This window comes from Podarcis pityusensis (genome assembly GCF_964106645.2).
Source record: "Podarcis pityusensis genome assembly, chromosome: 11".
Lineage (NCBI taxonomy): Eukaryota > Metazoa > Chordata > Lepidosauria > Squamata > Lacertidae > Podarcis > Podarcis pityusensis.
The window spans coordinates 314945-337841 of NC_138036.1; the positions used below are offsets into that span (position 1 = coordinate 314945).

General features: G+C 49.6%; 1 protein-coding gene across 3 annotated transcripts in view; it reads left to right on the forward strand.

Moving 5' to 3' along the window:
* Positions 1-22897, forward strand: part of NPR2 (natriuretic peptide receptor 2) — a 40657-nt gene that overhangs the window by 12964 nt on the left and 4796 nt on the right. For 2 of the 3 annotated variants that reach the window (XM_080973434.1, XM_080973435.1), the window contains exons 2-15: positions 832-1034; positions 2313-2426; positions 7661-7796; positions 9370-9464; positions 9711-9837; positions 10089-10173; positions 11605-11725; positions 11955-12029; positions 12150-12227; positions 19986-20090; positions 20298-20369; positions 20816-20975; positions 21214-21375; positions 22194-22362. In XM_080973434.1, the coding sequence (XP_080829560.1) occupies positions 832-1034; positions 2313-2426; positions 7661-7796; positions 9370-9464; positions 9711-9837; positions 10089-10173; positions 11605-11725; positions 11955-12029; positions 12150-12227; positions 19986-20090; positions 20298-20369; positions 20816-20975; positions 21214-21375; positions 22194-22362 (1702 nt within the window). Of the gene's footprint in view, positions 1-831; positions 1035-2312; positions 2427-7660; positions 7797-9369; positions 9465-9710; positions 9838-10088; positions 10174-11604; positions 11726-11954; positions 12228-19985; positions 20091-20297; positions 20370-20815; positions 20976-21213; positions 21376-22193; positions 22363-22897 lie in introns of all 3 variants that reach the window. The other variant, XM_080973433.1, reaches the window with a different exon arrangement.

Sequence of the window (22897 nt, forward strand, 5' to 3'; positions counted from 1 at the left end):
GCAGGTGCCTTTAATCCAGGGGTCAGCAAGGTTTACCTCGCCTGGGCCGGTTCACTCCAGCTGAGATCCCTCCATGGGCCGGATTGCATGTGTGTCCGCGATTTCCGGCTTCTGCGTCCACATAGACGCGATTTCCGGCACCATGGAAGTGAGTCCCTGTGCCACACTGTGCCGGTTTAGCGCAGCGCGTGGGGACTCGCTGAGCGGGAAGCTCGGTTCAGGGGTGGCTCGTGGGCCAATTAAATGACCCCCGTGGGCCGCTTCTGGTCTATGGGCCTTAGCTTGCCTACCCCTGCTTTAATCCTTTCCTCCTTTTCAAGGCTGGCAGGATCCCTTTCACCTGCTGACGTGTGTCTTTGTTCCTTTTGCGTGTCTTTGAGACGCCTGTGTCCCTCTTTGGCAAGAGAGGGCTTGTCTCTGTTAGGATCTAGTTCCATTCCACCTTAAAAGGGAACAGGCATGACTGCTGTGTGTCACATGCCTGTTTACTTCCAGCACAGATCTGCTGGGAACTTCCGTTTGTATGTTGCTTTTGCTTTTAGCTGTTTTGCTGGAGACGAAGGGAAGCAGACATGTTTTTTCCTTTGTTCCCGAACTATGCTGAATAAATGCTGTAATATACTGCTTACACATGGCTCTGTCCGCCTCTTCTGCTGCGAGAAGATTTATTCACTCTGCTGACAGAGGGTGCACAGGTCTCTAAATGTATCTGAGGCTCGTGTCGCTGATGCTGTTCCAAGGGAGACCGGTGATCGCCCGGCTGCCGGCCGGTGGCTGGAGAGGCCCCTTCCTCTGCCTGAGCCCCCTCCCTCTGTGCGCTTCCTCCCTCAGTCATCTACATCTGTGGGCCGCTGGAGATGCTGCACCAGATCCTGCGCCTGGCGCATTACGAGAGCATGACCCTGGGAGACTACGTCTTCTTCTACGTGGACGTCTTTGGAGAGAGCCTGCGAGCTGAGGGCAACCGGGAGGCGGGCAAGCCCTGGCAGAGCAAGGAGGGCCAGGACCCAGGAGGCCTCCAGGAGGCCTTCCGAGTAAGTCCAGCAGCGGGGGCGGGGGGGGGACCAAAGAATCATAGAGTTGGAAGGGACACCCTGAGGATCATCTAGTCCAACTCCCTAGAAGATGATATAGGCCCTGATGAAGACTGGTCCTGGGGCTTCAGACCCTGCTCAGGAGGGAGTCCAATGGACACATCAGATGATATGACTTAATCTTAAAGACAAGAGTACCTCTGAGCAGGCACAGAGGGCTCTCTTCCTGGTGCTCTAAGCAAGGCCAGCTGTCTTCTGCTGCCTATCTGCAATTTTGGACCAGTATGAAGTAAGCAGCACATAAGTGGCACACAAAACACAGCCAAACCATTCTACGTTCTAAATCTTATATTAATAGTCCAAAAATTGAGAGAACAAGGTACAAAATCTACTACAGAAGCCACAAACAGAAAACTCATTCAAATTGTGTCCAAAAGGAAGATTCAGTCTTAAAGTTCCTTTAGCCAGGCTCCTGTAGATATCAACAAAGGTAAGTTTGATCAAACAAAGTGTCAGGGATGTTACGCTGAAGGGTTAGATATCAACGATCCGATGCCGCTGTCAATGAAGATGTAACTTCCCCGACACTTCGTTTGATCAAACTTACCTTTGTTGATATCTACAGGAGCCTGGCTAAAGGAACTTTAAAGACTGAATCTTCCTTTTGGACACAATTTGAATGAGTTTTCTGTTTGTGGCTTCTGTAGTAGATTTTGTACCTTGTTCTCTCAATTTTTGGACTATTAATATAAGATTTAGAACGTAGAATGGTTTGGTTGTGTTTTGTGTGCCACTTATGTGCTGCTTACTTCATACTGGTCTATAACGAGAATTGGCAGCCTAGGTTCATTTCTTCAGTATCTGCAATTTTGGGCAGAGCTTTTGGGGTGAGTTAAGAAGACTGGTCCACCTTGGCCCTCCTTTGAGTAACCCCAGACTGCAGGTACTTTTGGCTGGTCAGGTTCAGTTGGGCACCTTCATGAGGGTGAGAAGGCAGCCGGGGGCACAGTTTTCCTAAGGAGCTGAGAGAGGGGAGGAAGGCCTGGCCTGGAGCTGGAGCTGGAGCTGGCAGGGCCACGTCCCCCCCCCCCCACGGTTTCGGCCTCGTGTGCTGACTCCTCATGGGCGCCTCTGTATAGGGTGACCGGGTGCCAGAGGTTGGGTGGCCATCCATCATGGATGCTTTAGCTGCAATTCCTGCATCACAGGGGGCTGGACTAGATGACCCCTGGGGTGCCTTCCAACTCCGCCATTCACACCCCCCTGCCTCTCTTGCAGACGGTGCTGGTGATCACCTACCATGAGCCCCAGAACCCAGAATACCAGAGTTTCCAGAGCCAGCTGATCCTTCGTGCCCGGAGGGAGTCCAACGTGGAGCTCAATGACTCGCTGGTAAGTCCCCGTCGCGTCCCCCCAGCTCCCCCTCTGGAGGAGAGACAAGCAGCCCACACTGTGGGCCAGAGGCTTTCCCCTGGCCAGGGGGCTGAGCTTGGGGGCTGCTGGAGGGGGGCACCGAGGGACTGGCTTCAGAGCGGGGGGCAGGCAGGCAGGCACCCCCCGTGGCCTGGGCTTTGAGGTGACGGCCTTTGCCAGGCTGAGGGGAGGTGCTCCAAACAGGAGCCAGAGATGAGGAGAAGAGGGCGCTGTGGGTTTGGGGGAGGGATCTTGCTTACGGCTTGCGCTGGGCAGCAGAGGCAGCAGAGGCTGGCTCCAGCGTCTGTGGCAGAAGGACCAGGCAGGCGCCACTTAGCATGGAAAGGGTCACAGGGCAGCCGTGAAAGGGATTTCTGGGAGGGACCCCCCAGGAGCTGAGGAGCATCTGGTCCCTCCAGGGAGGGTGAGCTCAATGTTCCCCAGGCAAGATGCTGATAATGGGCCTTCAGAGACAGAGGGGAGCCAGTCGAGGGGGCAAAGGGAGCAGATGGGACCGTGTAGCGTAATGCCCCCAAGCACTGTGACTGTATTTTTAGAATGGGTTAGTCGCCTTATGCAAAAAAAGAAATGTCTCAAAGCGATTTGACAGCACAATAAAATGCAAACAGACAGAAAAGTGAATGAAAAGCCAAATGATGTCATTTAAAATGGCGTGTTCTCCTGGGGATCTTCAACTGGTCCAGGCCTGAGACCCAGCCTGCACCAAGGGGTCCCCTTTTGCACATTCAAGCCTGATTTATACAGTATCAATGCTAAAGTGATAATTCCATTGTTCCATTAGTATTATTGCTAAGTGATTTTTGCACTGGTTCTGAGCTGAAAGGCTGAAAAGACTCTGAAAATCAGTGGTGCTGAGCAATCTCTCTCTTTCTCTCTGTAAATTAAAACTTAAACCTCCTGACCCACATGTGTAGAAGAAATAGGAGAGCAAAACAGGCTGTGAAGCCCTTTTAGCAGAGTATAAACACTTACGTGCTGTTGCAGCTTACCGGAAGCTATGAATTAGGCAACTATCCTTGTTTATTTGTGGTCTACTGACCTTCCATTTTCTTTGTCCTTGTTGCTAAGAATGAACCACACATTTTAGTAAGATAAACTTATAAGGTTTACTTACATTTCAATGCAGGCAGCAAATACATCAAAGTTGTATGCAGGCAAAAATACTGCTATGTTACAAAATACAAACTTAGTTTCCAAAATGGAGTCTGGGTTTTGATTGGAACCCAGGCATGTACATCTACTCACATTGCTGGCTTGAAAGAAGAGAGAGAGAGAGCACTCAGGCAGGGAGGAAGTAGATAAGATTATCTCCTCTGTTAGAAATTTCTGCAAAAGCATTAAGGAAGTAACCTCAAACAGCCCCTTCTATATTGATTCAGGAACTCTATGAGTGCCAGACCCTCATGTGCCTGTCTGGCAATCATGTATTTGTGATTTTGACTGGAAATGCCACAAATAGGAGAATGTGTCCCAGCCAGATGCCATCTGTGGCCTTAGCTGGAGTCCCACATGGCAGTAGCAGCCAGGCCCATGTAGAGGGTGGCAGGGGGGAACACAGTCCTCCCTACAGCTACGTCGGCTGCACCCCCAAGTCATCATATGTAACTGGGCCAGCTGCTCTGTCATTTTATTTTAACCCGACTCCTGTCCCAGGCCTCAGACTAGCTCTGTGTAGGCCTGGCAACAGCCTTGCTCCACCTGGGATGCCCTCGCAAGCCCCCCATAGCTTCTGACCCACCGACTGAGGTCCTGTGTGCTGCAAAGTGCTCATCCAGTGAAGTCTGGAAAGCTCAAGTACTCAGGGCTCAGAGCCCCTTCCCCAACTCGACAGGCATCTTGGAAACGTCAGAGAAAGGAAGGCTCAGGGGTTGAGGTGGGCGGCTGCAGTGATCAGGCTTCCTATGACAAATCTACAGGAAGAGCAGAGTCCGCCCTTGTGGTCAGCAGCAGAGCCTGCTCTCAAGGAGCCCTCCTTGTCGCAAAAGGGGGCAAATGTCTTCCTGTGTTCTTGCCAGCCAGCGTGACCCGTGAGTTTCTGGGGATGCCTGCATTCATAGTTTAATAGAATTGTATATTTGGAAGGGACGCCAGGGGTCATCTAGTCCAGGCCCCTGCAATGCAGGAATTGATATCCTTAATTTAAAAAAAACCACGTTATTAATATTGCTATGTTATCAGTGCTTCTGAAACAGAACATGAGGGTTTTCCCCAGAGTCAGTATGGCTTAAGGGATTTATCTCCAATGGAAATTCCAAATCAAGCAAAATAATTGGGGGACAGAGATGTGAGTCACTTTCCAACGAGGAGAAGCTAAAAGTGTTTTGGGCTTTTGGGTTTAGAAAGAAGGAAGCAGGACAAGATGAGAGGTGTTTATGTAACTCAGCACAGTGTGGGGAGGTGGGGGCTTTCTGTCTGCCTGCCCTCCTGGGAGGCCCAGAACTCAGCTCTCCCTCCGAGATGCTCCTCCCAGCATCTTTGTGTTGTTTCTTCCTGTGCGCAGGAGGAGAGTCACCGGCTGGCTGGGGGTCCCTGAGTCCCTGGGACTGGGGGTGAATTGAACCAAGGTCTGCCCCCTTTGGCCACGCTTTCTATGCCTTGCAAAGGGGTCCTGGGGTGGGCAGCCCTTCCCTCTCCCTGTCCACTCATGTACCAGGATGAATGTTGTTGTTGTTGTTGTTGTTGTTGTTGTTGTTGTTGTTGTTGTTACATTTATATGCATCTCACAGCTTGTGTGGGATAGGTGATTGGCTGGTAGCTCTGGGAGCCTTCCCAGCATGTGACTGGAAAGAGAAAAGGGGAACAGCTGGTTGTGAATGGGCTTGCGGGTGTGCGGGCGTGTGCTCCTCCTCCTCTGTTTTCCCATGAGTGGCAATGGGTGCCAAGTGTTGGGCTGCTGGTCCTGATGCCTCTGCCTGCCTCCAGAATCAGAGGCTGCAATGCTTCCGAACCCCAGGAGAGGAGAGGGCTGCTCTCGGGCCTCAATCCTGCTTGCTGCTTTTCCAGAAGAGGCATCTGGTCAGTCCCTGTGAAAACAGGATGCTGAGCTAGATGGGCCGCTGGTCAGATCCAGCAGCCTCCTCTCCTGTTCTTGTGGTGGGGGAGGCGATGACGAGAGTCCTGATCTGGGACAGGATGTTGCAAGCCTGATAAAGATCAGCTGCAGAGAGGACCAGTCTGGAGAGCCTCTTTCTCCCGCCTGCCTTGGAAGATGGAGAGGGACTTCTGTGCCAGATGCAGGGACACAAAGCCCACCGTTCTTGGGGTGAGGAGCTGAGTCTTTCCCTCCCCATCCCCAGAAGATGTTTGGGGAGGAACAGAAGCTCTCCTCCCCAAGGTGTGTGCCTGGAGGGGAGACCTCGGAGCTCAGCCCAAGCCAGGCCCATCCGCACCCATCTTTGCTGACAGGAAGCTGCCCCCCCCCCCGCATTGCTGTTCCTATTTCCAGGCTTCCTCTCCTCCCTCCCCCACCTGCCTCCCCAGGGAATTCCTGAGAATCAAGTCAGAATCCAAGGAGGGGTCCTCAGAGGGACCCTGTTCAGGTCCCCCGCTCTGCCAGGGAGCTCGCTGCTTGACCCGTGACCCTCTCTTGAATTGACCCACCTGGCAGGGTGGTTGTGAAGAGAGCATGGGGGCACCCCCTGCCCATTGCTGCAGCCATGGGGTTCTGGGAGGAGGAAGGCAAGGTGAGAAATAAATAGGGAGGCAAAGAGGAGTCAGAGGAAGAAAAGTGGGATGCTGTCAGCTATACAAAGAGGCGGTGTTAGAAACTCAGATATATAAGCTAGGTGTCAAATGGCTCCTTAAAGCAGGGGTATGGTTGCCAAAATGGAATATCTGGTTGTCATTTTGGGGCAAGATGGCTCTAAAGTCTTATTTTTCAAATGATGGACTAACTGATTGATTATCAGTTAAACATCTGGCTAGTTCAGATGACAACCTTGAGCTAGGTTAAGAATTTTGAGAACTTAATTTTGGTCGCAAGTGGGAGAGAGCCGGGTGCAAAATGTGCCTGGTGCCTGGCTAATTTTGAACACTGCAAAGATGGTGTGGTGGGAATCTGGGGGAGGAGGAATGTTCTTCCTCAGGGGCCATTTGCTGAAACCATAGAATGGCAGAGCTGGAAGGGATCTGAAATGTCACCATCACGTACAACTGCCTGCGATGCAGGAATCACAGATAAGGATTCCAAAGTGCAGCCCTTCTTCTCTGTAAAAATGGACATTTCGTTTGGGGTGGAAGGAGAGTGGACCTGGGATGCCTGAGAGGAAGTCCCTGTGCCTGAAGGGGGATTCCTTCCGTGGGACATTCCTGCGACATCTTCTGAACTTGGCCATCGGTGAGGGTGTAAGGAGACAGCTGCGGTGTCCCTTGGGTGCTGGTCCCACTTGACCCCCAGGACCTGAGAGGGATGGAGGCTGGACAAGGCTCCTCCAGATCACTGAGTCCCAGGGGCTGGTGGGGCTTTGGGGGCTGGGCCTCTGCCAAGGCTGTGGGAATGTTCAGGAAGGCAAGAGAGGATATATTGTTTATTAATATCCTTCCTAACTTGTGCTAGCAAGTTCCTTTACTTAGCAGAGTTTCACATTCCCCTTTTAAATGCACAGTGGATAGCTGGTTGCAGGCTTGTGTAAGCCTCTCACTATTAGGTTCCTGGTGAGTTCCCTTAGATCCCTCTTAAAATAATAAACACACCACAATCTTGGTGTGTTTATTACTCACATTATCAGTTCACAGTTGGATCCCTGAAGGCAGACTTAGTTACAAAGTATATACATGTGGATCTACCCCATATAGGGGGTTAATCCCAGTGACTGCAGACTGGCAGCCACTGCAGTTCACACGACAAAAGGAAGACAGAAAAGAGGGAGGTTTTGCTTTTGTTACCTGCACAGGTAAGGTCACACCTACCTCTAGTCATATGCAAAAGGAAGTATGTCCCAGCCCAGGAGGAAACAGGAAGTTCTGACTGGCTGGACCAAACATCCCCTTGCATGTCCACTCTAGGAAAACAAGGAATGTTGTACTTGACTGCTACGTATGTAGCACGTCCCACAAAGTCTGGTGGTGGCCGTGATGAGAGTGTCCAGCTGCCTCCAGGCTGGGCTTGGTATCTGCCTCTGCTTGTGGGCCTGCAGATCCTGCCTTCAATCCCACCCACACCCTGTTTCCTTTCTCTCTGTCCCACATGGCAGAAGAACCTCGTGGCCGGCTGCTTCCACGACGGGCTCCTCCTCTACGCCATGGCCCTGAACGAGACGCTGCAAGAGGGTGGCACCAAGCGCAACACCAGCCGCATCCTGGAGAAGATGAAAGGGCGCAAGTTCCAGGGTAACTGGGCGCTGGAGGCCGGCGGGGTGGGGCGGGGGGCCTGTGGGAGGCAGCTGGCAGGTGGCCTGAGCCAGGACAAGGCAGGCAGGGGTGGGCTCTCATGCTCGGAATGGGTCCCCAGAGCATGATAATGTGGGAATGTTCAGGGTGGCAGGAGAGGATATATTGTTTATTAATATCCTTCCTAACTTGCGCTAGCAAGTTCCTTCACTTAGCAGAGTGCATTCCCCTTTACACAGCAAAAAGCTAGTTGCAAACTCGTGTGAGTTTCTTAAGACAATACGCAATTCAGTCTGGCTTGTCCAGATTGAAATGTCTCCTAATATTTTCCTGGTAAGACCCCTTGAATCCCTCCTGAAAGAATAAAGACACCGCAGTCTTATTCATAAGCAACAAAAAGAAAGTTTACTCATGATCAGGCAGAGAACAGTGTGATCCCTGAAGACAAGCTTAAGGCTTAAAGTTACATACAAACAGGTTTACCCCATAAGGGAGATTTACCTAGTGACTGCAGGTAGCAGCCCAGCAGTTCACAGGACAAAAAGAGGAAACAGGGAGGTGTGCTGCGTGACTCGTCCATTTGTTACCTGGACAGGTGAGGTCACGCCCACCTTTTATCACATGCAAGGAAGGATGCTCCAGCCAGGAGGAACAGGAAGTTTCAACTGGCTGGACCAAACATTCCCTTACATGTCTTCTCTAGCATTACAAGGAATGATGTACTTGACTGCTCCCAGTGGATTACATCCCACAGATGACAAGGCAGGAGGCCATCTCTTCCTCCTCCTCCTCCTCGCCCTCCATGTGTCATGAGCAGCAATGGGGGTCAAGTAAGGCGACTCTGCTCTGCCTCCATGATCAGAGGCCGTCGTGCTTCTGAACACCAGTTCCTGGAAACCACAGGAATGGAAGCGTAGAAGGGTAGAGCTGGAGGGGACCCCAAGGGTCATTTAGTCTAACCCCATGCAATGCAGGGATCACAAAGGAAGCATCCTTGTCAGATGGCCATCCAGCCTCTGCCTAGAAACCTCCAAGAAAGGAGAGTCCCATGGGGCTGGCCATTGTGAGAACAGGATACTGGACAGGATGGGCCCCCTTTGCCTGATTCAGCAGGATCTCCTTATTGTGGTAAGAAAATAGATCACCGTGATCCATGTGTGTAGGGGAAATTTTAAAAAATCAGCTGGATACCTGGATTCAAAACACGGGGCTTTACACACTTTCCAGTGTGTTACTTACAAATTCCAAGGTCTGATTCGTGCATTATTCCAGGCAGCAACAAGAAGAACACAGGTAGAAACGTTTTGGGTAAAAAATACAGATGGCTTCAAATACATGCTCTAAGCTTGGAGCACTAGGTTACATGGCGAGAAGAGAATGTGAGGAACAGGAAGAGAAGGCTTCACTTCCTCTCTCTCCAGTGAAAAGGGGGCGTGCCCCACCTGAGTCTAGGAACACAGCTCTGTGATCTTAACCCTTTTCTGCACTAGCTAGCACTCGTGCATAGTTGTGTTTGACTGCCATTTTCCCCACATATAGCCTTCTCTCTTTCCTGCCCTCCTCCTGCCCACAGGGGTCACTGGGACAGTCAGCATGGATGACAACAATGACCGTGACACAGACTTCAACTTGTGGGCCATGGCGGACGTGGAGAGTGGCAAATTCCAGGTGTGAGCGGGAGCAAATAAGCAGTGTGGAGAGGGTGACCCTGGTGTGGGTCGGGGATGGAGGGTGAACCAAACAGGCGCCAGGGAGGAGTCCTCTGGGGAGAAGAAGGGCTGGATCCAGTCCTCGGTTTGGAATGCCTGCCCTTGGGGCAGGGCGAGAGGGGGCTGGGGGGCCCACACGGGTGTGTTGGAGCGAGGCAGGGACCCTCTGCCCTCATGAGCCAAACTCTTCCCCCTCTCCCCACAGGTAGTGGGGCACTATGTGGGAGCAGAGAAGCAGATGAACTGGCTGGGAGCCATCCCCTGGGTGAAGGGGGCACCGCCGCTGGACAACCCCCCCTGCTTTGACATGGACGACCCCTCCTGTGACAAAAGTGGGTGCATCTGGTCCCCCAAGGGTTGGCCCTCCCACCTCATTGCACCCCAAGCCTGAGGGTGGGGGGCGGCCACCTCTCACCTTCCTTTGCTGCCCCTTTTGCCACCCCCCCCCAGATAGGCAGCGTTGCCCCTCCCCCCCTATGCTTCAGCGAGTCCAGCTGGCCAAAGCAGATCTCCTCCTGAGGCAATTCTGGCCAGGTATACCAGGATCTTCCCCCCTGGTGCCACTCTGCCACTGTCCTTGCAGGTCCCCTCAACACGCTGGCCATTGTGGCGCTGGGCGCGGGACTCACCTTCCTCATGTTTGGCGTCTCCAGCTTCCTGATCTTCAGGTGAGTGAGCCCCAGGTGAGAGTCTCCTGGGCCAGGCGCATGGGAAGGTGGGCGGCGGGAACGAGGGAGACCCAAGGTGCTGAGGCAGAGCGCAGTCTGCTGTCAAGGGGGGGCAAGGACCCCCCCCCATGACAGGTGGGGCTGAAACACCACGGCTTGGTTCTGTGCCCACCTGGCTTAGCTCAGATGCTTTGGCTCAGCCGAGTGTTTCCACTGCACTGCCCCCCCCCCCACATTCTGGAGCTGCCACAAGTGGGGAGGAGAATTAGAGCCCCAGAGTGATTCTGTGAATCGCACTCGAGCCCTTGCAGCTGCTCAGGACTCTAAACATTGCTTGACTGATGCCAGCTGGCTCAGTAGCTCTGGACCTGCTCTGGGCAAGGGGTGCCCCCCCCACGCCACCCCGTGACCTTCTCCAAGGACAAGCGGTCTCTCCTTCCCAGCCCTCAGTGTATGCCTGGCCTGACCGACTGGTCCACTCCAATGCCCTGCCAGTCCCAGAACATGTGAAAGGATGGCAGAGCACAGAGAGATTCGGAGCATGTACAGAGTGCTTTCAAAATGGCCACTGTGGAACCGCAGCCAGGCCTCAGAAACACACCTTCGTTTCTTCCGTGAGTCATCCCAACCCAGCCTCACAACTGGGACTCCAGAGCAGAAAGCAGGACTGTGGGAGACTGAGTGAGGATTAAATCTGTAGATTAAAATTTAAACTACCCGCCCCACGTGTGTGGGAGAAAGACAAAAAGCAGAAGCACTTCCATGTTTGGCAACTTATTGAATCTTAGGAATTGGTTAGTGATAACTTTTCATTGTGTTCTGCTGACCTTCCCCCCTTTTGCAGAGAATGAACCACGTTTCTAGTAAGATAAGCCAAAAAAGTTTACTTACGTTTCGACGCAGGCAGCAAATACAGCAATGTAGTAGGCAGAAAAATACTTCTAAGTTACAGTAAAGTAAAAGTTGGTAGTGTCAAAATAGGGTGTGTTTGTCTGGAGCTCCCAGACACACGTCTGCTCAGCTTGGAAGAATGGTGGGAAGACAGTCTCCTCAGAGGCAGAAGGAAGTGCAAGGGACTATCTCCTTTGTTCCAGTATTCCTGACCAGAGGAGGCAAAGGAAGCGGCCACACAAACAGGGTAGTTTAGTAACTCTATGGGTACTAACCCTGTACTTTAGCAAAACATGCGTTTGTGATTTGGCTACAAAGCCTTTTAGCGCTTGTTAGCCAGGACGCCTGAGCAGAGCCTCCATGTTGAAAGGCGGTCTACCTGTGAGTAGGAGAGACAAGCCGTGTGTGCGGTGGCAGCCTGGTGGGCTTCCCGGAGGAGGCATTTTGGGGTGGGGTGAGGCTCCTTTGAGGGGAAAAGGGAGGCTGGATTTGCAGTGGGCGGGGCTCACCTTGGTCTGACTCCTCCCCCTTCCTCCCCAGGAAGCTGATGCTGGAGAAGGAGCTGGCCAGCATGCTGTGGCGGATCCGCTGGGATGAGCTCCAGTTCGGGAGCTCAGAGCGCTACTACAAGGGGGCTGGGAGCCGCCTCACTCTCTCCCTGGTGGGTCTCGTTGGAGCCCCATGGTCTTCCCAGAGACACCCCCCCCATTGCCCTGGGGCCCTCCAAGGCCCCCCACCTCTGCTCTTCCTTCCTCTCCAGCAGCCATCTCCCCCTCCCACCCTTCCGCTCTGGCCTGGGCAGCTGCCCAGCTGGCACACACAAAGACACAGCTGCCCAGCTTTTGCCATTCAGGCAGGTGACTCTCTGTCTTCTCTCCCCCCGTCCCAAGCGTGGCTCCAGTTACGGCTCCCTGATGACAGCACATGGCAAATACCAGATTTTTGCCAACACTGGGCTCTTCAAGGTGAGTGTTGTGCTTTTCGGCCTGCCTTCATATCTATTGGGGGCTCAAGTTGTGGGGAGCGGTGAAGTGGGGGTCCCACCCCTCCCCTTTCTCCCTCTGACCCCTCTTCTTCTCGGCCAGGGGAACGTCGTGGCCATCAAGCACGTCAACAAGAAGAGGATTGAGCTGACCCGCCAGGTCCTCTTCGAGCTGAAACACGTAGGTACCTGCCATGGGGTGGGGGTGGGGGGAGAAGCCAAGCTGGGGTGGGGGGCGACTTGTGGGGCCTGGCCTGGCTCCAGCAGGTGTTGAGCCCAGAACCACACCAAGAGCATGTTTGTTGCCTGGGCTGCCACTGCCGCTTTTGGACCATAAGAACAGAATCACAGAATCATAGCGTTAGAAGAACCCAGGGGTCATCCATCCCAACCCCCTCCAGTGCAGGAATCTCAACTCAAGCATCCAAGACATATGGTTACCCAACCTCCACTTTAAAAGCTCCAATGAAGGAGAGGTCCACAACCTCCCGAGGGAGTCGTGCTGGATGAGGCCAATGGCCCACCTGGTTCAGCATCCTCTTCTCCCCCATATGGACCTAGCAATTGAGATAGACTGCCTCTGGGTCTGGAGGTTCCATAAGAGACCACGAAGAGCCAAAGGGGGCCCATCTGGTCCAGCCTCCCAGTGGCCAACCAGATCCCTCCCATGGGAAACCCTCAAGGAGGACCTGGGCACAAGAGCAGCCCTCTCCCTTCCCTTGGTTTCCAGCAACTGGAATTCAGAAACATTCAGAGGCAGACCACAGCCATCCTGGCTCAGAGCCACTGATCTCTCTCTCCCCTGAAGGAATTTGTCAAATCCCTGTTTAAAGCCCTCTTGGTTGGTAGTGCCAGATTGACGTATAAGCTAAACAAGCTATAGCTTGGGGGCCCCAATTTTTTTTAAAGGAAAAAAACCTGGATGCACTTTGATAAAATACATATTTTGTTATATGCAAATGGTTTTAGATACTTATTGGGTCCATAAATTAGCATATAGTATATATATTCAACACAAAAAACAGCAACAATTTGTTTTTGACAAAGGACACCTGGACATAGAAAGGGCCCCATTACGGATTTCCGGGGTGGCGCCATAGGTAATGGCGGACTCCCTCTGATCCGGAGGGACTGGCTCTATGGGAATCGGGTCTGTTCCGCTACGGCGAAGCGGGGACCCTTTAAAAAATCACAGGCGGGTGAAGCCTGTGACCGTGGGACTCGGCGGGCACCTTTTGCGCCCCCCAATCTGCAAAGGAGCCCAATTACGGGCTCCGGAGTGAAGCGGGGAAGCGGCGCGGTGCTGAGAGTCAACTGCTTCTTCCGTGGAGCGAAGCCGCACAGCTGTTACCAGAGAGCGCTACCTTTTTCCTGTGACAATCTGGCAACAAAAACAACTACCCGTGAGTAGGTTAATTTTGGAAAATAAAGGAGAACAAAGACGTAATTTGACACCGAAGCGGGGAGGCATAAACAGGAAGTCTGCCTTCCGTTCTTTGTAAATAGAGCAAAGCAATGAACTTGTAAGCTAAAACCTTGAAAGACGCTTGAAAAGGACTATAATTCTAACATCAAAACAAGCGATCTCCCCCCTTGGCTGCAGGAGAGGAGGGGGGGAAAGGTGTGAACTGTATTTCCCTGCAAAAAGAGAGAAAAGGAAGCTAAAATCCACTGCTTAAAACCTGGGAACGGGCTGCCATTGGACAACAAGAATGCCGTACTGTGAAATGCGCTGTTAGTGAATAGAGTACTTTTTGACAGCTAACTCTGCAAGTGAGATACAATGTTTCTGGCTGGCTTCCCCTGGTTTTAAAGTAACTAGAAAATAATTGAAATTGAAACTGTTGTCTATTTTGTGAATTGGGGGATTAAAAAAAAGGTTATTTATTTTAAGGCAACAACTTTTGACTGCTACTGTGTCCCCCTAGAGGAAGTTTGAAATTGTTACAATAACAACTGGGCCAGGGGAATTTTCCACTTCAAAACAAATTCTGGCCGTGGGACTGACCTTGGGTTTTAACTAGAGTGTTATGGCAGATGGAAAAGAAAAGACAGATTTGCCTCAGGAAAAAACAACGAGGTCTGGTAGATCTTTTCGCCCAGACACTGGGCTGCAGCGAAGAGCTTCAACATCTGGCCCCTCTGCATCATCAGGGGCTGCATTTGTACAACCTAAACCTAAAGAAATGACATCCGAAGATGTTTTAGCTCAAGCATTAGGCAAAATTAATGAATCTCTGGAAAAACTAAGTAAACAAGTAGCTGAAGCATCAATCAAAATTGATCAAAATACTACAAGTATCAACAATTTGGGACAGAAGGTAAATACTAATACAGAAACTATTGAGAAACTGCTACAGGAATCTACTTTGACCCGAAAGACAGCTGAAGAAGCAAAGGAAATAGCAGTTTCTGTAGAAGAGAAGATACCACCGATACATAAGCAACTTGAAGACCACAGGTCGATATTGTCTATGATTGAATTGAAGGAGAAACAAACGAATTTGAGGATCAGGGCCGTACCTGAACTTGAGAAAGACAATCTGACTGACTTTCTTATGCAGGAATTTGCAGACTTTTGGAACCCAGATTTGGAGAAGGAAGACTTTAAGATAGTGAGTGCTTTCAGACTGGGAAGAGGAGGGAAGAAGAACAGGGTGAGAGACTGTTTGATCACCCTCCGAACAAAAGAGGAGAGAGACAAAATCTTGAGTCTGCACTTCCAGAAGACTTTGGAGATACACCAGTCAAAAGTGGAGATATTTAAAGACATTCCGAAATATCTTTTGGACCTTAGGTCCAATTATGGAGATTTGGTTGCCCTGTTGAGAAGTAACAGAATCATCTTTAGGTGGGAATTTCCCCAAGGCCTATCTTTTAGCTTCAAAGGAAGAAAGATAAAAATAAGATCAGTGGACGACAAAGAAAGATTTTTGAAAGACCACGGAGAAGACCTGCAGAAAGAATCTGGAGAAGAGTTAAGAGCACTAGAAAGAGGAATATTAGACATAGCAAAACTACCTTTTGGATTAAAAGACTGCCCAGAGAAGGTGATACCACCGACAGAGCAGGAACAGGCACTTGGTGCAGTTGGAGGAAAAGTAAAGTAACTACATCATGGCTCTGCAACTATTAAGCTGGAATTGTAATGGTCTCAACTCCCCCCAGAAAAGGAAAAGTGTGTTTCATTTATTAAAAAAGGAACAATTGGACTTGATTTGTCTACAGGAAACACATGTGATAAGGCTACATAGAAAAGTATTGATTAATAAAAGACTGGGCCAGGAATTTATCTCATCGGATAAAGTTAAAAAAAGAGGAGTAGTGATTTATGCAAAGGAGAGACTATCACCGAAATTTATCTTTAAAGATGACCAAGGAAGATTTGTGGCAATTGAAATTCAAATACAAGGAGAGAAATTCTTAATAGTAGGAGTTTACGCACCAAATGAGGGGAAATCTGAATTCTTTAAAAAGTTGCATGAGACCTTGATGGACTATTTGGACTATAATGTGATTTTGATGGGAGATATGAACGGAGTGGTATCTACAAATATGGACAAGGCACAAAGACAGGTAGTCACTAAGGATGGTAGACTACCGAAAACCTTTTTTGAGATGACAGACAATTTGGATTTAGTTGATATCTGGAGAACAAAGAATCCCTTGGCTAGAGAGGGAACCTTCTTCTCTGAAGCCAAAATGACATGGACAAGAATTGACCAAATATGGGTAACTAGAGGAATGGCACCAAAGACAAGAAAAGTGGAAATTTGTCCAAAAACCTGCTCCGACCATAATGCTGTGAAGATGGAGATGAAACTAACACCAACTGGCTCTTTCAGATGGAGGATGAATGACACCTTCTTTAGAGATGAAGAAGTGACTAAGAAGGCCCAAAAAACCTTGAGAGACTATTTCGAGATAAATATGAACACTAATGTTGAAAAAAGAGTAATCTGGGACGCAAGCAAAGCTGTTATGAGAGGGTTCTTGATACAACAGAATGCAATAAAGAAGAGAATTCAAAATGAGAAGAAGGATAAAATATTGGAGAAAATAAAGGAAAGTGAAAAGAAATTGAGAGCAAAACCAAAGTCGCAAGAGATCTTGAGAGAAATAAAGCTATATCAAGTACAATACATGAAAATGATGAATCAGGAGATAGAATGGAAAATTAAACAAAAGAGACAAAAGACCTTTGAGTCGGCTAATAAATGTGGGAAATTGTTGGCCTGGCAAATGAAAAAAACAAAAACAAAAAAACCCACTATTATAAATTTAGAAGTGGAAGGAAAGAACATACAGAACCCAGTCGAGATTAGAAACTGTTTCCAGAGGTATTTTAAACAACTATATACACAAGGGCCACAGAAAGAAATTGATCTAGACCGATTTTTGAAAATAAATGGATTACAAAAAATCTCTCAAGAAAATAAATTAATGCTGAACTATAAAATAACTGAACAGGAGGTAGAAGGTGCCATTCAGAATATGCAATTTGGTAAATCTCCAGGACCGGATGGACTGACTTCTAGATATTACAGATCCTTAAGAGAATGGTTAGTACAACCTTTAAAGGAAGTCTGTAATGAAATAATGGATGGGAAAGGGGCACCAGAGTCGTGGAAGGAAGCTTATATTACACTTATACCAAAAACAGAGACTGAAAAGACGCAGCTTAAGAACTACCGCCCCATATCACTGCTTAATGTGGATTATAAAATTTTTGCAGACATTTTGGCTAAAAGACTAAAAAAAGTGTTAGTGGAAGAGATTCATAAAGATCAAGCAGACTTTCTCCCGGGTAGACACTTGTCTGATAATATGAGAAACATAATTAATATTTTAGAAAAATTACAAGTGAATATTAATACCAAGGCAGTTTTGATATTTGTGGACGCGGAGAAAGCTTTTGACAATATTTCTTGGAGTTTTATGAAGAAGAATCTACAGGGGATGGGAGTAGGCCAAGGCTCTGGAAACGGTATGAGTGCAATTTATTCAGAACAAAAGGCTAAATTAATTGTTAATAACGTGGTGACGGAGGAATTTAAGATAGAAAAAGGGACACGACAAGGTTGCCCAATTTCCCCATTGCTTTTTATATCGGTCCTGGAGGTTTTGCTGAATATCATTAGAAGGGACCAATTGGTTAAAGGTATACAAGTCGGAGCTAAACAGTACAAATTGAGAGCATTTGCAGATGACTTAGTATTGACATTACAGGAGCCAGAATCTAGTACTAAAAGAGTTTTGGAACTGATTCAAGAATTTCGTCAGGTTGCAGGATTTAAACTGAATAAGCTAAAAACAAAGGTCTTAGAGAAAAATTTAACAGCGATTGAGAGAGAGAGGTTTCAGAATGAGACAGGTTTAACAGTGGTTAAGAAAGTGAAATACCTGGGGATTAACATGACAGCTAAAAATGGGAATCTATTTAAAGACAATTATGAAAAATGCTGGACTGAAGTGAAAAAAGATTTAGAAATCTGGTCAAATTTGAAGCTTTCACTGTTAGGCCGTATTGCTGCGATAAAAATGAATGTATTGCCTAGAATGTTGTTTCTGTTTCAAACATTGCAAATTTTGGATAAAATGGATTGCTTCAAGAAGTGGCAGGGAGATATTTCTAGATTCGTCTGGCAGGGCAAGAAGCCTAGAATAAAATTTAAAATACTAACGGATGTAAAGGAAAGAGGTGGATTTGCCCTGCCAGACCTCAAACTTTATTATGAATCAGCAGCTTTTTGCTGGCTGAAAGATTGGCTGCTTCTTGAAAACACAGACATTTTGGATTTAGAAGGTTTTAATAATGTATTTGGATGGCATGCATATCTGTGGTACGATAAGGTCAAAAGCACATAAAGCATTTAAAAATCATATTGTCAGGAAAGCATTGTTTAATGTCTGGATAAGATATAAAGACCTACTTGAAAATAAAACCCCAAGGTGGTTGTCACCGATGGAAGCGAAGGCTCAGAAAAAGCTCAATATGGAGGCCAAATGGCCGAAATATTGGGAAATCTTGGAACAAGAGGGAGACAGATTGAAATTGCAGAGTTTTGAAAAACTAAAAAATAAAGTGCGAGATTGGCTTCATTATTATCAGATAATGGAGGCATATAATTTGGACAAGAAAATTGGCTTCCAGGTGGAAAAATCAAAATTGGAAACAGAACTGTTAGAACCCAAAACCAAGATTTTGTCAAAGATGTATAACTTGCTGTTGAAATGGAATACTCAGGATGAAACGGTGAAATCTGCTATGATTAAATGGGCACAAGATGTTGGACATAACATAATGATGGCTGACTGGGAACAGTTATGGACCACAGGTATGAAGTTTACGGCATGCAATGCCTTAAGAGAGAATATTATGAAAATGATTTACAGGTGGTACATGACACCAGTCAAGCTAGCAAAATCTATCATTTGCCCGATAATAAATGTTGGAAATGTAAAGAAACTGAAGGTACTTTCTTTCACCTTTGGTGGACGTGCCCAAGGATTAAGGCTTTCTGGAAGATGATTTATAATGAAATGAAAAGGGTATTTAAATATACCTTTCTGAAGAAACCAGAGGCCTTTCTCCTGGGCATGGTTGGCCAATTGGTGCTAAAGAAGGATAGAACTTTCTTTATGTATGCCACAACAGCAGCAAGAATACTTATTGCAAAGCATTGGAAGACACAAGATTTACCCACTCTGGAAGAATGAAGGTGATGGACTATATGGAACTGGCGGAAATGACTGGCAGAATCCGAGACCAGGGAGAAGAGTCGGTGGAAGAAGATTGGAAGAAATTTAAAGACTATTTACAGAAATACTGCAAAATTAATGAATGTTAGAATGATGTTGGATTGAAGTTAAGTGGTTTTTAGCAGCAATGTTAAAAGGAATATGTAAAAATGGATTGTTAACAGGTGATAATCTAAAGTTATTATATTTTAAGATAAGAGATTAAGATAAAATCAAAGAGGGAAAGGATTTGCTGAACTAACTAATTTGAACTGGAATACAAAAAGGGAGGTGTGAGGAGGTCGGGGAAACAAGCAAATGAAAGATAAGACATGGAAAGACTAATTTGTTTTTTAATTGTTTTTATCTTGTATTTTTTATTTTTTTTCTTTATTTCTTCTTTCTTTTTTTGCTTATCTTTGTAATATGTTGAAACTTTAATAAATATCTTTTTTTAAAAAAAGAAAGAAAGAAAGGGCCCCATTACCTTCAGCAGCTTAAAGGTAAAGGGACCCCTGACCATTTCCTGCTTGGCAGGGGGTTGGACTCGATGGCCCTTGTGGTCTCTTCCAACTCTATGATTCTATGATTCTATGATTCTAGGTCTAGTCGTGGCCGACTCTGGGGTTGCGGCGCTCATCTTGCTCTATAGGCCAAGGGAGCCGGTGTACAGCTTCCGGGTCATGTGGCCAGCAGGACTAAGCCGCTTCTGGCAAACCAGAGCAGCGCACAGAAATGCCGTTTACCTTCCCGCCAGAGCGGTACCTATTTATCTACTTGCACTTGGATGTGCTTTCAAACTGCTAGGTTGGCAGGAGCTGGGACCGAGCAACGGGAGCTCACCCTGTCGTGGGGATTCGAACTGCCAACCTTCTGATCGGCAAGCCCTAGGCTCTGTGGCTTATCCCACAGCGCCACCCGTGTCCCTCTTCAGCAGCTTAGGGCCTCATCAAACCTAAATCCGGCTCTGGTAGCCATCACTGCCTCCTGCAGGGGAGAGTTCCACAGTTTAGCAATGCAGCCCTCCCCTCCTTATATGTGTGCCTGTGGGCGGATGGAGAAGGGAAGGATGGCACCAGGAGACAGGATAAAGGCATGGGCCACATAAACCAGCCTTTGCCAACCTGGTGCACTTCTTCGTGGCCATTCTGGGGGCTTTTGGCCGACAGATTTCCTACCTGTCTCTGCCCATCTGCAGATGCGGGACGTGCAGTTCAACCACTTGACGCGCTTCCTCGGGGCCTGCATTGACCCGCCCAACATCTGCATTGTGACTGAGTATTGCCCTCGGGGCAGCTTGCAGGTAAGGAAGCACCTGGGCACAGGTGTGTGTCTGTTCCCTGCATGGCTGCAGCCGGGGAAGGAGAGGGAGGTCACGGTGAGCATCCTGGGGGGGGGTGCAGTGCCCTCCCCAACCCCCCAGTGCTGTGGGAGGGGCTGTTTTCATGTGGGGGCAACACCTAACTGCTGCTCTGCTTCATCTCCCCTCCCTCCGCCCCCCCCCCGACAGGACGTCCTGGAGAATGAGAGCATCAACCTGGACTGGATGTTCCGCTATTCGCTCATCAATGACATTGTCAAGGTGGGGGGCTCGGGAGGCGGCAAGAGGGAGCCCCACAACCAGGCTTGATGGGGGAAATGCAGCTGCCCTCTGAAAAGAGAGGAGCCCCCCAGAGCATGGAAAGGGACAGACTGGGCAAATAGCCTCTTTGCTGGGGGCTCCAGCCGCGGCCAGGATGGCACCCCACTGTGGGGCCTCTCTGCCCTCCAGCTCCATCCTGGCCAGCAATGCCAGTATCTTCCAAGCCTTTCCTTGGTTTGGGTCCCTCTGCTAAAACCTTCTCCTCTAAGTCCCGCCCCCACATGCTTGATCATTGCAGGAGCTGCCACTCACCCAATCACCTGTGTGGGTCTTGGGCCTGCCCTGGCCTTGCGCCTCCTGCCTTGGGAGGAGAGTGGGTGCCCCTGGTTGCTTCTGCTTCTCCTGCGGGGCCTTCTCAGCAGCCTCCCCCTCTCTGCCTGACACAGGGCATGGCTTTCCTGCACAACAGCATCATTGGCTACCACGGGAGTCTCAAGTCGTCCAACTGCGTGGTGGACAGTCGCTTCGTTCTCAAGATCACGGATTATGGCCTGGCTAGTTTCCGGCAGAGCAGTGAGAGCGAGGGCAACCATGCCCTGTATGCCAGTGAGTGTCCTTCCCACCCTGGCGGCAGGATGTGCCATCTCCTGTCTTTCCCCCTTTCCTCCAGACGGGCGAGGGCCTTCTCTGCTGCCCTCTCTGGGCTCAGCGAGTGCCCATGCTGCCAGGTTGAGGGGTCCCCATCTCCACTACTTGGGCTGGTCTTTGCCATTGGGAGCAGAGGTGGGAGCCCCTGGCCTCCTGACCCCCACCTCCTTTCCTTGATTTTCCCCCTACCCCCCAGAGAAGCTGTGGACGGCCCCAGAGCTGCTGCAGAAGGGGCCTCTGGTCCTCTCCCCACTGGCCATGCAGAAGGCTGACGTCTACAGCTTTGGGATCATCCTTCAGGAGATTGCGCTGCGCAACGGAGCCTTCTACATCGAGGGCATGGACCTCAGCCCCAAGGGTGAGGGGAGAGGGAGAGGGCGAGCCCCACCCCTGGCCCCTTGGGGGGGGTGGCAGAGGTGGTGATGACAACCACCATGGGGTCCTCTCAGGAGACCCCCTCACAAAGTTGGCCACACTTGGACCACAGCCCATCCTGGGGGCTGGGGCAGGTCCTACCTGGGAGGGGTGCTTCACCTGCCACACCTCAGCACCCACCAGGTATCATGCGTGGCACTTGTCCCAGCAGCCGGGGAGAAAGCCTTCCTGATCTGGGTGAGGGGTCCTCCCCTCGCCCCACCAGGCCTTGTGTTTAGAGGGGACAATGCGCACAGCTCCGCCAATCACAGGGGAGACACGACTGGCGCTTATGCTGGAAGCACATGCGCGTTTCTGCGTGAGCAAAAGAGGATGGGGGCAAGCACTGGCGACCTCTTCTGGGTCTGTCCCGAGACCCCTGCAAAGCCCCCGTTGCTCCACCTGCCTGCTCTTCAGGTCTCCCCACAGGCTCCCTTGGGCTGTGCCCGCCTTCGCATCCCGGATCAGAGCCTTTGGCCTCGGGAGGAGGAAGGAGCGCGTTCAGCATCACTTGATGGTGATCACGTCTGTCGCCGCTGCTGCTGACCACCCAGGGTGACCCCTCCCCCATTTTGTCTCCCCCGCATCTCCCTCCGACACCCGCAGGGTGCTCATCACACCCACATCCTCATTGTCTCCGTGGCCCAGTCACCCATTCCGCCCCCCTCACCCGCCCCATAACAGCCTCCCACCGGCCAGCCGTGCCCCCCCTCCGCCCGGCCTGCGCATTCACTCCCCCCACTCGCCCTCCCCATCCCGCAGAGATCGTGCAGAAGGTGCGCAACAGCCAGAGGCCCCACTTCCGCCCCACGGTGGACCTGCGGCTGCACAGCGAGGAGCTGGCCCTCCTGATGGAGCGCTGCTGGGCGCAGGATCTGACCGAGCGGCCCGACTTTGCCCAGATCAAGATCTTCATCCGGAGGTTCAACAAGTGGGTGCTGGCTGCATTTTTACTATGGGGGGCAGGCCTTTTGTTGGGGGGGGGGGGGCAGAACCTCAGTTAGCTATGTACCGTACTTTTCCGTGTATAAGACTAGGATTTTTTTTTCTTTTTTCAAATAATTGTTATCAATTTTTCATGAATAACATTGCAATTAATAACATATCAAATCTTGCCACATCATATCCGGCCGGTCCGGAGAAAGTCTTTTATTTTTGTTCCTGCGTTTTCTCTGTTGTTTATTCCCAATATCATAGTTCCCCTTCTTATCGTCACAGTCACTGGTATGAGACTTTTCCATCGTGCTTAATGAATCCATATTATGTTGGCATGCAAGAGGAAATATTCTTTTTCTTGTTGTTATTCTTCCATTGTTTTTCTGCGCAATCCCCCACTGGAAGGATTTTTTTCTTAAAAAGTTATGTTAAAAATTGGGGGTCGTTTTATACATGGATAGTGTATCCCCCCTCCATTTTCTTAATTTGGAGTCCCCCCGAAAAGGGGGCGTCTTATACATGGAAAAATA